General features: G+C 39.1%; 1 protein-coding gene across 1 annotated transcript in view; it reads left to right on the forward strand.

Annotated features, from left to right (window-relative positions):
• Positions 1–16,082, forward strand: part of Mdn1 (MDN1, midasin homolog (yeast)) — a 161,743-nt gene that overhangs the window by 128,846 nt on the left and 16,815 nt on the right. Inside the window, 13 exon segments of the mRNA XM_013016634.1 lie at positions 1,013–1,142; positions 2,204–2,309; positions 2,969–3,084; positions 3,988–4,470; positions 4,724–4,950; positions 5,353–5,508; positions 5,687–5,856; positions 6,371–6,532; positions 9,137–9,274; positions 12,021–12,162; positions 13,846–14,018; positions 14,501–14,656; positions 15,063–15,210. Coding sequence (XP_012872088.1) covers positions 1,013–1,142; positions 2,204–2,309; positions 2,969–3,084; positions 3,988–4,470; positions 4,724–4,950; positions 5,353–5,508; positions 5,687–5,856; positions 6,371–6,532; positions 9,137–9,274; positions 12,021–12,162; positions 13,846–14,018; positions 14,501–14,656; positions 15,063–15,210 — 2,307 coding nt within the window.

Genomic DNA, 16,082 nt, shown 5'->3' on the forward strand with positions numbered 1-16,082 from the left:
GTGTGTGTGTGTGTGTGTGTGTGTGTGTGTGTGTGTGTGTGTGTGAATGTGCACAATGCAATCCTGTGCTTCCATCAGAAAGAACGACACCACCCCATTTGTTAGGAAATGGAAATACTTGGGAAAAAATCATATTAAGTGAAGTAAGGCAGACCCAAAGAAATATAGGTCCCTATATGGTTTCCCTTATTTGCAATAACTAGTGTACATCTAGGATAATCTTACCAGATAAGCAGAAAATCTCAAAAGCTATATACATATGAACCTATAAGATGATGCTAAGCGAAATGAACCCCAAGATACAGACACAAGAGGTTTTTCTTTGTTGTTGTTTTTATTGTACTATGTGATTGTTTTTGTTTTGTTTTTTTGTGTGTGTGTGTGTGTTCTTCCCCCTATGGTATATCCCCTCTTATCACTGTATTTGATTTTAGTATCCTGCATCTAGTATATACATTTGTCTAATTTGGGGAGGGGAAGAGAAATAGCAAAATGCTGAAACAAGGACACAGGATGACCCATTGCAATAATCATACTCACAAGACACTATGTTGGAAATGATCTTTACAACTTTAGTGGGCTGGGAAGAGGGGATAGTAGGAAAAAAAGGAGGGGCTAACAATGTTTAACAAGAAATGTACTCATTACCTTACTAATGCAACTGTAACCCCTCTGCACAGCATCTTTACAAATAAATTTAAAAGAAAAACTAAGCCCCTACTCCAGGAATCTTGTTGAAATGCATTTGCTTATCCTGTCTCTATGTTGAGCAGATTGGGACTGAGTATGTATTTATTTATTGCTGTATAGCCCACCTGGCCTTTTTCTTTTGATCTGCCTGCATCACTCTCAAAAGCTGGGATGACAAGTTTATATCACCATACCCAGTTACTTGCAATTCAGACAAGTTTCTGGGTGATGCTCTTCAGAGGATTTCGAGTAGCAGGGACAGTGAGGGCATATTCTCTCTACCTGAGTTTCTTTGCTTAAACGAATGCTGTATGTTTCCTAGGTTTGTCATATCGTAAAGGTCTTGCTTGGGCTCGTTCAAAAAGTCCTCAAGAGATGCTTTATCTTCACCCGTTAGATCTTCAGAGCGCATTGTCTCTAGTCAGCAACACTCCAGAGGCTGATGCTACTAGGTTGGTTGGTTTGTTCATGTTTTAATTACAACTAGAACACATCATTTAAGTGTTTGTCTTCATTTGCAAAAATGAGGAGAGCAATCATTTGTCTTGGGCAGAGTTGTTACAAAGATTAAAAATGATACCTTTATAAAAATGCCTCGCACCTAGCACCTGCTAAACATCTAGTAAGTGTTCATTTTTTTCTTGGTTTCTCTTTTCTTATATTCACCTTTCCAGGGATGTGTGGGTGGGTGGGTGAATGAGTGAGTGAGTGAATAGATGGGTAAGTTTGAGTGTGTGCTGAGGATTTAATCAGGGCCTTGTGCATGTACATTATCACTGAGCTGTTACCTCATTTCTGGTTCTTTGAATTTCCTGAGGTGTACTCACTTGATTTGAATGTACAGATAGAAATATGAGAGGATGGTCACATTTTTACTGCCTCTACTATCTCTAAGTTCTAAAATAATCTAAACTTTAGAGCCTGTAAGCTTTTGGGACAGAGCTTCTTCTTCTATGTTGCTATATATACAAAAGTTATTGTACATGTTTTTTAGCCAGTTTGTAAATTTTGTTCAAACATTTTTGGCCTTGAACTTTGGATTCAACACACAGTCACGAAAGGAGGAGGTTTTACAGCAGCCAGATGTGCTTACATTCTCATTAGTCACCAGTTAGTGACTTCTGACAGGACATTGTTCTCTAGTCCTCTTAATCCCCTGAGGTTTCCCTCACTTGAGGTCATCTGTCACTACCATGTATAATTTTGTCTATCCTTAATCATTAGTATTACCTGCTTCACTCCTGTGTCTGAATTTAGGACTCTAACTTCCATTCACAAGACAACTACAAAGACTTTAGGGAGGAAAACATATTGTAGTTATTTTACTATGATAATTCAGGTGCTAAATATACAATACATTCATTGTATTAAGGTCTAATGTATACTTGGTTGCATGAATGCATCCATGCAGAAATAAATCTGTATCAACTATTGCCAGTTCTAAAGTCTCTGAATCTTCAGGGTCTATGGTGGTAGAGTGTGGTTTTAATAAAAATATTGATTCTCTTTACAGGCTTCTTACTGAAATATCATCTTCATGGGATGGATGCCAGAAGTATTTTTATCGATCTCTTGCACGACATGCCAGGCTTAATGCAGCCCTAGCAACTCCTGCTAAGGTAGAATGCCACAGCATGAGAACTGTGGAGCCAAAGAAAGCTCCATTTTCTAATTACCAAGTAATAGCTGGTTAGTGGATATGACTGAGCTTTTTGCAGAATATCATTAAACTTAGAATTATCCAATATAATTTTATACTATATCATAAAGCATCTTATAATAAATTTTATACATGCATTTATAAATATGATCAATAGTATAAGAACAATTAAAGAAGAAAGATTTCTCATTGAGAATGCTACCATAATTGCTGTTTTGTTTTTTTGTTTTTTTTATTGTTACTGTTCAGAGGAATAACAGTTATATGAGATAAAGAGTACATTTCTTTTTGGACAACGTTACCCCTTCCCTCATGTGCCCCCACCCGGAAGTTGTATAGTTCACTTTCAACATAGTGTCTAGTGGGTACCACTGTGCCTAATTACTTTTATCTAGCATTGGTAGTTAACCTAGTCCTTGTTGTTGGAATACCAGTGACATAATCTGAGAAATACTGCTCACAAACATGAATGCCTTGCCTGTAAGCATATAAACAGCACATCTGCTGCTTATATAAGTAAATAGTCTGAGAATGTTCCATGAAATAGCTTTCTAGTGGAGCCTCTGAGTGGTGTTTGCCAACTACACTTTCAGCATGCTTTCCTTCTCACTGTGTCAGGAGATGGGCTTGGGCAACATTGAGAGGTGTAAAGGGTTCTCAGCACATTTGATGAAGATAGTCATCCGACAACGCCGCTCCCTGACCACTCTGACTGAGCAGTGGATCATCCTCAGGTATCAGCTAACTAATGGATTTATAGCATAAATTACGAAAGAACTCCCAAGTCAGCTTAGCTAGTAAGATCTGCTCTTACTAGCTTGTGAAATGGATCTAAAGCCCATAGGCAAGTGGGTTTTTCTTGGCTCTGCCATTTGGCTCTCCTCCCGTCATCCCCTATACTGTGGCCATGGTTTTGTGAGAATGAGTCCTGGGAATAAGTTCTGGGCAAAGCACAGAGAAATTGTGGGTGAACTACACCTAGATCTGGAATATTCAAGTTTGCCCAAAGTCCTTGTGAGCTAATAGGGTTGTATTGGGGGATTCTGGTATCTGGGCACAAGATTAGAATTTTCTTTTACTTGGTCTCTTGGGAATTCCACATGACAGTTTGTTAAGCTATACATAGTGTTCCTCAGTGGAAGTAGAAATTAAGAGGACAGTTAGAAGGACTGTTACTTGTTAAGTTGGTTCTCGTCTGGGAAATAATATTTACAAATACTTTAGCTTCACCTATGTTGTGCTCTATTCATGGGGTTCATTTAGTAAAGTAAAATGTATTTTCTAAGTAATAATAGTTAAAAATCATTGCAGAAGTGTGATTGTGTTGGTTGGTAGAGGATTCAAGGGGTCAGGTAATAGGTCATGAGTTTTATCTGGTACCTAGTTTGTAAGTGGGAGAGTTCTCATTTTTGTACATTGTGATGGAGAGGGTCTAAATGATTAAATCCAAGGTTTAAATCCAATGATTAAATCCATGGCTGGCCAACCATCTTCCATTTGGAATACGAGCCTAACCCTTTCTTAATTACACGTGAAAGCTCAGGTTTATTCATAAGCATTCACTCATACTGTCAAAAACAATTTTATGACTTGGTTGAAGATGCCATTGTGTTTTCTCCATGGGTTTCTCTACACAGGAACCTCCTCAGCTGTATGGGGGAGATTCACAGCAGGCTGACAGGACCCCTGGTCTATCCTGTGGCCTTCCCACCTCAGGATGGTGTGCAGCAGTGGACAGAACGGCTCCAGCATCTATCCATGCAGAGCCAGATCCTGCTGGAGCAGCTTTCCTTGTTTCTCCAGTGCTGTCCAAGTTCAGGGCTGACTACAGACCATGGTGATGGTCCTGTGCAGGGTCAGCCTTCTGCCCTTCTGGAGGGAGAAGAACTGGACAAGGGACCACTAGCCAGATCAGTACCAGACCTAATTCTTTCTGACCTGAAATGCCCATCCCCAGTACCTGGAAGTCAGCTGCCCTCTGGTTGCCGGATGCAGAAACACGACCAGCTTTGGCAACAGTCTGTTGCAAGGTTAACAGAGATGCTGAAAACCATTAAAACAGTGAAAACTGAGGTTGACAAAATTAGGCAGCAGTCCTGTGAGACTCTGTTTCATTCTTGGTGAGTATGTCAGTCTTTTACTGTCTTCTGTGCTTGGATACTTGAGCAGCAAACAATCATGAATAAAATTAGGAAAAGAATTCTGATTCAGATCTCTGACATTAATGAACTTGCATGGTGCATTGTAATATATATGTCTATAAACTGTTGACATAAGATGAGTTTTGCCCTGTATACATTGTAATTATGTGAGGATTGGGAGTATATATTAGTATAACTCCATAAATTTAACATTATGGTATTTCTATTGCAGGAAAGACTTTGAAATTTGCTCTTCGGGGCTGAATTGCCTGTCCCAAGTTTCATCTCATTTGCAAGTCCTAGAATCCCTGTTCATTCTTCCAGGGATTGAGGTTGAGAAAACAAACCCACAAATGGCATTATTTGAAAGCCTGAAATATGTTAGAGGAGAAATCAATAAAGCTATAGATGACTTCACCACTTGGAAAACCTATCTGCTTGTTTCAGGCAACCAAGGAGGTAAGGAATGTTTAGTAAAGAAATAAAATCTCAGCAGAGAGATGACTTATGATTTACACATCTAGAACCTATCTGGGGTTTTAAGGCATGAAGAATGATTAGAATTCATAGCTTTCAACTTTTTGTTGTTTTCATTTCTTCAAAATCCTTGTATCTGGCTGGTTACATTCTTTTTTTTTGGGGGGGGGGGTCCAGTCGTGGGACTTGAACTCTGGGCCTGGGCGCTGTCCCTCAGCTCTTCAGCTCAAGGCTAGTGCTCTACCAATCGAACCTAGGGCCTCAGGCATGCAAGGCAAGCGCTCTACCACTGAGCCACCTGCCCAGCCCCAATAGTTTATGGTTTTTCAGAAGTACGAGAGAAGGTGATTAGTTTTGTTTGTTTTATATCTTACTACTTCCTAGGAAACCAAATGTTGGATGAAAGCTTCGTTGAAGATTTTTCAGAGCAAATGGAAACTGCTATCCGGGCAATCCTGTGTGCTATCCAGAACTTAAAAGAAAGAAAAAGTAAAAAAGCAGAGGAAAGCACTGACCAAAAAGGACTAGTAGATGATGATGGTATGCCTGAAATGAGACAAAAATTACTTTTACAGTTTACTTGATTTTTCTTAATGATTTGTGTGGCTAACTAGTTATAGGTAGATGTAGTAATAGATGGCTGTGTGAATATAGATGAAAGGTGTGTTTTTTGTCTCCTTTCTGAATCTTACTTGTCATTATTGACTGTGAATGAAAGAGGGAGCAAACTTCGAGAGACTACAACCAGGACATCTAACAAAACTCTTAGAGGATGACTTCTGGGCTGATGTGAGCACTCTGCATGTGCAGAAAATAATATCTGCTATCTCTGAGCTGCTGGAAAGGCTGAAATCCTACAGTGAGGATGGCACCACATCAAAGCATATGGTAATCAGCTGTTATTTGCAGACTTTTTGTTCCTTCAGGGTAGGCTAAGTAAAGACAGAGTTGGCTTCACCTTAAGGTGCCCAGTACCCAAATCCCTAAAAAAAAATTGGCTTCATCTATAAGTGTAAACATCACTAATAACCTTTGATAATGTAATGTTTGCCCATTAAGTATTACAGTTATGTGGATATGCTATTTTTGGATTCTTCCACGTTCCAATTAGGCATTCTCAGTATCTGCTGCTAGTGAGATAGAGTAAGAACTGTAGTATAATGAGTACAGAGAAGAAACATACTTTGTAGGACAATGTTTAATTAATGTGCTTTAAAGTGCACTTTTGTGACAGTTGATGGAGTGTTAAAACACCTGAGACTTACCATTATAGAAGTCATCCATGAACATAAATATGAAGTTGTGCTAGCATAGCCTCTATGTAGTTTTAAGATACTTTGATTACCACAAGGAGACCTAACATCATCAGAGTGAATAAACATATACTTTTTCTCACCCCCAGTTCTTCAGTCAATCCTGCCACTTGCTAGTGCGTCTGGTGCCCATGCTGTGCAGCTTCTCAGACCTTGTCCTCTTCTTCCTGACCATATCTTTGGCAACTCACCGAAGCACTGCAAAGCTGCTCTCTGTCCTTACCCAGGTCTTTGCAGAGATCACCCAAAAGGTAAGAACTGTTCACATGGTAAACTGGATAAACTGTTTTCCTTTTGTGGTGGTTTTGATGGACTTTTATTTGGAATCATCACAAGTAGCAGGAGGCCATTTTCTCTTCCTGTGGCTTTTAGGACTTTATCTAGCACTATTTGCTATATAAGCCTATTTCCATTAAGGTATAAAACCCCTTATTGTTTAATTCCCTTATCTCCACAGCTATCTGAAGGGTCTACTCTTTATTAATATAGTCTTTCCTCTCAGTCCCCAATTTGAAGACTTCAGGTAATTCTTTCACTAGACTTAAGGATTAATCCTTAAGCCTGTTTTCTTAAAATGACTTAAATTTAGGACGGAAACAATAAGGCAACTTGTGGTATTAATAAGGGAGTTGTTTTTCATTCATGCATGTATTCAGCACTGTTAAAAGGACCAAGACTGTACCGCTGAGAGGCAGCCAAAGTGGAAAATCCGTCATGGAGTATCCAGTGTCTGGACTCTTGAGTTCATCACTTACCTTCTCCAAGCCTCCCTCAGCTTCCTCATTTGTAAACTTGTCATTTGAGATCTGCCTGCTGACATTTTTGTGAGAACCACTTTCAAATGACTATATAAATTTTTGCTTTGTTTCTCAGTATTCTTAGATTTTTGTTTATGAACACAGAACAGATGAGAGTCACTAAAGAAAGAATTTATAAACTGAAGTAGTCTAAACTTCTTTTAAACACTCAAATTTTGTTGAAGCCAGTCATGATGGTGTATTCCTCAATTTCACCTTTTTTTGGAGGTAGAGACAAGATGTGAGTTCCAGATGAGCAAAGTTATTAAGACCTACCTCACAGGGCTGGGAAGGTGGCTCAGTGGTAGAGTGCTTGCCTTGCATGCCTGAGGCCCTGGGTTCGATTCCTCAGCACCACATAAGCAAAAAGAAAAAAGCCGGAAGTGGCGCTGTGGCTCAAGTGGTAGAGCCCTAGCCTTGAGCTAAAGAGCTGAGGGACAGCACCCAGGCCCAGAGTTCAGGCCCCACAACCGGACCCTTCTCCCCACCCCACCCCCCAAAAAAAAGACCCACCTCAAAACCAACAGAGGGCTGAAAGCATTCTTTCCTAAACAAGTGCTAGATTCAATGTTATAGGTTCAGTCTCCACTTGTACTCTGAAATTCTGGAATTAAACTAGAGGATATATATGTATCTTTTTTTTTTTTCCTTTTTGGGTCCCGTTGTGGGGCCTGAACTCTGGGCCTGGGCGCTGTCCCTCAGCTCTTCAGCTCAAGGCCAGCACTCTACCACTTGAGCCACAGAGCCACTTCTGGCCTTTTTCTTTTTGCTTATATGGTGCTGAGGAATCGAAACCAGGGCCCCAGGCATGCAAGGCAAGCGCTCTACCACTGAGCCACCTTCCCAGCCCGCCAGTTGCAGTTATTATACCTTGAAAAATGTTCTACTGTACCATGAGAAAGGCAATTTTGTACCTTGAGAAAGGTACCTGAAACTCCTCTGAGTCATGTGCTTATACTTGAGTATCTTTTAAAATAGGGGAAAATGACATACGTTAATCAAAATGTATTTCCAATTATAACATCCAATTATATTTGTAGCACTTGTCAGTAATGCTGAAGAAACTGCAAAGTAGGTTAGACACAGTTAATAGATTTATGTTTCCATGTAACATTGGTTTTGAGTCTGTGTGCTGTTCCTGGGACTTGAACTCAGGACCTGAGCACTGTCCCTGAGCTCTTTTGCTTAAGGCTAGCACTGTAGCACTTAAACTACTATACCACTTGTACTTTTTTGCTGGTTAATTGCAGATAAGAATCTCATGTTTGTTTGTTTGTTTTGCCAGTCCTGGGACTTGAACTCAGGGCCTAGGCACCATCCCTCAATTTGTTTTCTCAAGGCTAGCACTCTACCACTTGAGCCACAGTGCCACTTCCTGCTTTTTCTGTTTATATGGTACTGAGGAATCGAACCCAGGGCTTCATGCATGCTAGGCAAGCACCCTACCACTAAGCTATATTCCCAGCTAACAGCTTATTTTTTTTAAGTACATTTTTGTCCTGAGATTGACAGATATCCTAATAGCTTATATTTTCTTAGAGTTACGATTTTTTTTTAATCAAGACCTCTTTTTGTTTTTGTTTTTGATACCTGTACGTGGCTTCTTCTCTGTACCTCGTGATTTTGATTCGAATTTTTGCTCAAGGCTGGTCCTCTAACCATTTGAACCATACTCCATTTCTGACTTTTTGCTGCTAATTAGAGACGAGAGTCTCACAGACTTTTCTGCTAGGCTGGCTTCAACTATTTTCTGACATGAAAATAGTTTGGTTAACTATCATGAATATTGCTGTCTGTTTCCTCTCTAGACTTGTTCTGTCCTAGCTCACTTGTTCCTCTAACTAGAGGCCTCTACAAAGTTAAATTTTTCTATGTTAAATCTGATGTTATCTGTGAAACTGAATAACTTTTAGCACCAAGCTCTTCTGTACTCCAGCACACTGCGCTTGAAAAAGAACATTTCTTTGATTCCTCCCCAGACTCACCTTCACTACATGCCATAAATGCCTTTTGAATTGCTTTTGTGTTTTAACTATTTGTTCCATGTTTTTTCCCAAGGGATTTTGCTTGCCCAAAGAACTTATGGAAAACTCAGCAGGAGAGGGAGCCACAGAGTTCCATGACTATGAAGGAGGTGGAATTGGAGAAGGCGAGGGCATGAAGGATGTGAGTGATAAAATAGAAAATGAAGAACAGGTATGTTTTCACTTGCATAAAATAGGTATATAGAAATGAAGGGCAGTGACTCCTTTTCACTAAGTTATACCCAGTGGCTTTTACTAGGCTAGTGGTTTTTAAGTCCTAAAAGCCACAGGAAGGACCTTTGCAACTCAACCATCAATTAGAATTTGGGAGGAAATAGTTTTCCAATTTGTTAATAAAAGGAGAGTTATTTGCTGGTAATTTTTACATAGGATAATATAATTAGTAGTACATTCAAGAATAAAAAGATTGGCTATTATAAGTAATAATTATATTAAATAATGTCATGTTTGCTATTCATAAAATTTAGGATGTGTTGAAATTCCTAAATCTACATACATCTTTTTTTGGATTAGTGTTATGAATACTTGTAAAATGCCATGGGCTTTGATTCCTGTTAGAATGCTTTTTAAAATGTCTATCTTATTTCGGATGATGTATGTGTCTGAATATACTGTTATTCATTAGTTAGATTAACTAATTGTGGCTTGGAAATAAAAGATAATTTTTTCGGGGGGGGAAGGGGAGGGAGGAGAAGGGTTGGGATTGGGGGGGAGGCTGGGAAGGGGGGAGGCTGGGAAGGGATGTGAAGGGTAAACCAAAGGAGGAAGCTGCAATGCTTGGTAAGAAATGTACGCATTATCCTGCCCATGTAACTGTAACCCCTCTGTACAGTATGTTCACAAATAAAAAATAAGTAAATTAATTAAAAAATTTTTTAAAAAGATAATTTTTTATCACTATTTCTAAATCAGGTCATGAATTTATATTTAATGTCGGATTACAGCTATTAAAAGAGCAAGCTGTGTGCTGGTGGCTCATGCCTGTAAACCTAGGTACTCAGGAGGCTGAGATCTGAGGATCACAGTTTGAAGCCAGCCCAGGCAGAAAAGTCAACCATAAAACTCCTGTCTCCAATTAACCACTCAAAAAACTGGAAGTAGAGCTGTAGCTGAAAAGTGGTAGAACCCTAGCCTTAAGCAAAAAAGCTCAGGGACAGCACTCAGGCCCTGAGTTCAAGCCCTGTGATCAACAAAATAAATAAAATAGCAAACCAAACTAATTCCTTAGCTGCGTTTATATGAGTGTAGCTGAGTTTTTTTTTTCTGTATTTCTCAGATTGAATTAGCATATACTAAGTGAAAAGAATTTGAAGTAGAAACAATAGAAATGCATATCTAATGAAAATATGATCTAAGCAAACATTAAGTGAGATAAAAAGCTACCAGATAATCTGACAATATTTGATAAATCTTTGGCCCACAAATTCTATCTTTTCCTACAAAATTCTAGTAAGAGTTAAAGACAAATAGGTATGTGAGGGTACATATTTGTACTTGTACAAGGATGTTCATTATGGTATTCTTTATAAAGGTGAGAATGGGAGAGGAACAGATTCATGAGAAGGGAATTATGTAAATTATGATGATACCATCCTTGCAAGGCAGTACTAAAATTGAACAGAATGAGATTAATTTGCTTGTAACAATTAAAATACCCAAGGTATTTTTTTAAGTGAAAAGAATAAATAATAGTTTATAAAGCACAGGATCACTTTAGTATGTGTTAGTATATACTTAACTGACAAAAGCTACAAGATGAGCCAGGCATGGTGGCTCATCCCTGTAATCCTAGCTACTTGGGAAGTGGAGATCAGGATTGTATTTTTTTAAAGCAAATCTGGGGAAACAGTTTGTGAAACCCCATTTCTACCAACAAAAGGAGATTCACATGCACCGACTTCAGCTATGCAGGCAGCATATACAGGAGATTGAGGTCCAGGACAACCCAAATATAAAGATAAAACCCTATTTGTGGGGGGGAAAGGGTAAAGCTAAAGGGACTAGGGGTGTGGCTAAAGTGATAGAGTACTTGCCTACAAAAAACAAAATCCTGATTTTTAGACACCAGTACAAGAGGGGAGGAAGAGAGAAAATTTATTTTTCTACTCTTGCAAAAATACATTCTTTTTAAATAGCTCTAAAATTGGAATATATGTATGCATGTGTGTGTATATATATATGTATATTTATTTATTTATTTAGTTATTACTACATAGTTGCCTATGCCTGTTATCCTAGTTACTCAGGCAGAAATCAGGAAGCTCACTATTCAAAAGGTGTCAGGTGTGATGGCATATGTTTTCACCCCAACTGGAGAATTGTGGTTTGAGGCTGGCCCAGAGCAAAACTGCTGCAAGAGCCTACCAAATAATAACTAAAAGGAGGCTTAGGAATATGGCTTAGTAGTAGAGTGCTTGTCTAGCATGAATGAAGCCCTGGGTTCAATTCCTCAGTACCACATAAACAGAAAAAGCTGGAGGAAGTGCTGTGGCTCAAGTGGTAGAGTGCTAGCCTTGAGCAAAAAATGCTCAGGGAGAGTGCCCACGCCCTGAGTTCAAACCCCAGAACTGGCAAAAAAAAAAAAAAAAGAGGAAGGAAAACTAGCAATTTCCCAAGTTCAAAACTCAATACTGTCCAAAGGAATAAATTTTTGAAATCATTTTTTACAATTCCTGTGAAGAAAACCTAAACTGAATTCTATACTCCAAGATAAAAAAGCAATAAAGGAAAAAAATATAAAACTTTTTACAAAAAATTTTGCACATGACTACCTCTGTCCATTTTCCTCTCCCTAGAAATACTTTGGCATCATTTATCTTGGCATTTATATATTAGAATTAAAATAACATTATTAAGGCTACCATATTTATTTACTTCCTATAATACTCTTGATACAGGTAGAGGATACATTTCAGAAGGGTAAAGAAAAGGAAAAAGAAGATTCTTATTCAAAGTCTGATATTAAGGGAGAAGATAATGCCATTGAGATGTCAGAAGACTTTGATGGTCAAATGCATGATGGAGAGCTGGAAGAACAAGGTTTGAGATTATCCATCATTTCATTCTTGTTTCTCAAAAGGAGATTTTTTTTCTTTTTTGGGTCCAGTCATGGGGCCTGAACTCTGGACGTGGGTGCTAGAGTAGCCATCCTGCATGATGCTGTCTGTCCTTCTCTGTCACTCCAGCCCTTACCACCACAGAAGGAGAAATAACCACAGACAATGGACAGATAAGTAATGTAACATCAGGAGGTGATTTTTTTTTTATCGGTTGTGGGGGCTGGGTGCTGTCCCCCAGCTCTTCAGCTAGCATTCTACCACTTGAGCCACAGCACCACTTCCAGCTTTTTTCTTTTTGCTTATGTGGTGCTGAGGAATCGAACCCAGGGCCTCATGCATGCAAGGCAAGCACTCTACCACTGAGCCACCTTCCCAGCCCTTGTTTTTTTTCTGAATCCAAGAAATAACAGGTTCTGAGTAAGAAGCCTGTTATAATCTTTGCAACAAGTTGGTTATTCTACATAACTAGCTGTGTGGCCCACCTACTCCTGTAAGGCAGTCTGTTCTAGAGATGCTTCTTTGAGTGAACCAAGACACTGGAAGTCTGAAACAGAGATGACCTTTTTTTTCTCCCAGTTTGGTGTAGGACTTGAATTCAGGGTCTGGGTACTGTCCCTGAGCTTTTTTGCTGATGGCTAGGGCTCTACCACTTTGAGCCACAGCCTCACTTCTGGTTTTCTGGAGGTAAGAGTCACAGATTTTTCTGTCCAAGCTGGCTTTGAACCATGATCTTCAGATCTCAGCCTCCTGAGTACCTAGGATTACAATGTAAATTACCAGTGCCTAGCAAGAGGTGGTCTTCAACAGAGCTTGGCTCTAAACTGGAAACACATTTTCTTGGTAGTTTGGGGCTTCTTTTTAGTTTTAATTACTTTTTTTCCTAGTTGCTTTTTTTTTTTTTTTGGTCAGTGGGACCTGAACTCTGGGCCTGGGCACTGTCCAAATTTTGATGTATTTCCATTTATTGCATGTCGACATATACAGAGACAATGTACAGTTCTCTAATCTTTTTTATTATTATTTAACACTTTATGGACATACTCCTTAAAATTTTTTTGAGAATATGCTTTCTTGCCTCATCTTCATCTGTCATATTTTGTAGCACTGTTCATTGCCCTAAATGCCTATCTAAAGCTTAACTTGATATATATTATCTTACTTAAAGAAAGATCTTATATGATTGCTGACCTTAAAATAGAGGATAAGCACAAAGATATAACTGGATAAAGGAAATGTTGAGCAAAGATAAAAGTAAGCAATATCTGAATAATTGATGTAGACCTGATTGTAGATATTAGATAAGTGTAGTTCGTTGGAAATGGGAGGATACCTGGTAATCAACTAATCAGATCTATTGTTTCTTACATATTAATTGAAAGTAAAGTCTAGTGAGGTTGCTGAGTTCCATAAAGAATATTCCCTCAGCAGCTGAATAAGCTCTCCGGACAGCAATTCTTCCACATTTCTTACTATTTACTCGTACCGTACATGCTTCATTTCTAACATTTTGCAAAACTGTTTGCATCTGCTCATAGAGTTCTATTGAAACAGGCTTTAAATCACACACAGGACCCTTGCCAAGAAGTGGGTCTAAACCTCTCTTACACACTGGACTAGAACAGTGTGGAGATCTGCCAACTAAGCTCAGTGCCTTCTGTTTCAGAAGAGGATGATCAGAAATCAGATAGTGAGGGCGGAGACCTGGATAAACAGATGGGTGATCTCAATGGTGAGGAAGCTGACAAACTAGATGAGAGGCTTTGGGGTGATGACGAGGAGGAGGAAGAGGAGGAAGAAGACAGTAAAACTGAAGAAACAGGACCAGGAATGGATGAGGTAAATGAGACTCCTGCCATCCCAAAGTCCCTAGGCCAATTTTAGAACAGATGGTCTTTCCACCACCATCTGTCATTTGCCATTCATCCTTTTCTTTGTTTTTCTTATTTTTTCCATCTCTTTTTCTGTTTTTTCTCTCATCTCATTGATTGCATTCAGAGAGGAAAGAGCGTGCTGCCCTAAGACTTCACTGCAGAAGCACAAACCTTCTGTGCGTTAGCTGCTGAATTTCTCCAGCTCTAAATTTCCAGGTCTGAGTGTGTCACATTAGTTACAGGGATCTGTGCATCTAATTAGATTCATAGGTACTATTCTTGCTGTTATCTGGACTGACCTGGACCACTCTGGACTTGGTGTCTTCAGGTCAGGTCTGTGCCCTGTTGGCTGGAGACATCCGAAGACTACATTGGGAAGGTTAACCCTTGAAGAACAGTTGATGAGAAAGAAAATGACAATTTTGTGTTTCTCTTTTTGACATTTAGGAAGGTTCTGAACTTGTTGCTAAAGATGACAACTTAGATGCTAGGAATTTGAACAAAGATAAGCACCACCAAGATAAAAAAGGAGAAGAAGAAGAAGAAGCAGAATCTGATGGTGATGCACAAGACCAAGACAAAATTAATGAACAAATAGATGAGGTAATGAGGATTGGAAACTGCTTTGCTCAGCCTTGACACCAAGAACTCTGTACTTCAAAATCCTTGGAATGCCTTATGAATTCTTTTTTCCTAATTATTGATCACTTTCCCTTGACTTCATAAACGAATGTATAATAGAATCTGTCATTGTTGCCCATGCCTGTGATCCTCAGACTTAAAGCTTAAGGCCTTCTAAGAAAATTACAAGTTTAGAGCCGGCCTGAGCTTCATAATGAGAGCTGTCTGTCTGTCTCTGTCTGTCTGTCTCTCTCTCTCTCTCTCACATACACAAACATATACAAACAAAACAATTTTCATGCTTGTTAAGACACTCTTACCACTTGAGACATACCTCTATCCTTTACAGTAATAAGTTCTTTTTCTCCCTACTCTCTTATTGTCTCAGAGAGAATATGATGAGAATGAGGTGGACCCTTATCATGGCAATCAGGAGAAGTTACCAGAACCTGAGCCCTTGAACCTTCCAGACGACTTGAACCTTGACAGTGAAGACAAAGATGGTGGCGAGGATACAGACAATGAGGAAGGAGAAGGTACATCTTTGAGAAGCCCAAAGAATCCAATTGGAATTCATTGTCAATGAGCAGTAATTGATTTTTTTCCCCCAGAGAGCAGCTTAGTATCATGGCCGAGTCATAAGTACTGTTGGGTTAACTTAATACCAGTTTGAGAAAACAGTTTTCTTTTCCCTCAAAGTGTTTCTCATATGAGTAGATGAACAGCTTATAGCCAATAAATCTCTCTGAAGTTGTCACTTCTCATCCTGTCATTGTATTGCTATAAGCTAATGTTGCCTCAGTGCAAACAGCTGTCTCTTCAAAGCCATGACCATCTTGTAATACAGTCTTGATACACTGAAGCCTTACCAGCCCAGTTATAGCTTTTTTCAGGAAACGATGCCTTCAGTTATTTGGTGTTGTATGATTATTTTGAAGTATGAAATGGAATAGGAGATTAAATAGCCACAAGAAAATCAGATGCATAGGACACACAGTGGAGGGTCCCAGTCACACTGGCCAATGAGACAGGAAGATATATGTTTGCCTCATTCTGACTTGTGCACTTAGAAAAGCTGCCTTTATGTATGTATGTATTACTTATTTTTGTCGGTCATAGAGCTTGAACTCGAGACCTGGGCACTATCCCTGAGTCTTCTGCTGAAAGCTAACACATTGGAGATAAGATCCTCATGGACTTTCCTAAGCTGACTGGCTTTGAACCAAAAACCTCAGGTCTCTGCCTCCTGAGTAGCTAAGATTACAGGCATGAGCCATCAGCACCCAGCGAAAAGCTACTTTTAAATATGTATGTACATTTGAGAGATATGGAGACAAAAGTAGCAAATTGTAAAATCTAATTTTGAAATTTGCCTTCAATCCTGACAAGAAAAACTAAGTAAGCATAA

The sequence above is a fragment of the Dipodomys ordii genome, unplaced genomic scaffold, assembly GCF_000151885.1.
Source record: "Dipodomys ordii isolate 6190 unplaced genomic scaffold, Dord_2.0 Scaffold32, whole genome shotgun sequence".
Classification (NCBI taxonomy): Eukaryota; Metazoa; Chordata; class Mammalia; order Rodentia; family Heteromyidae; genus Dipodomys; species Dipodomys ordii.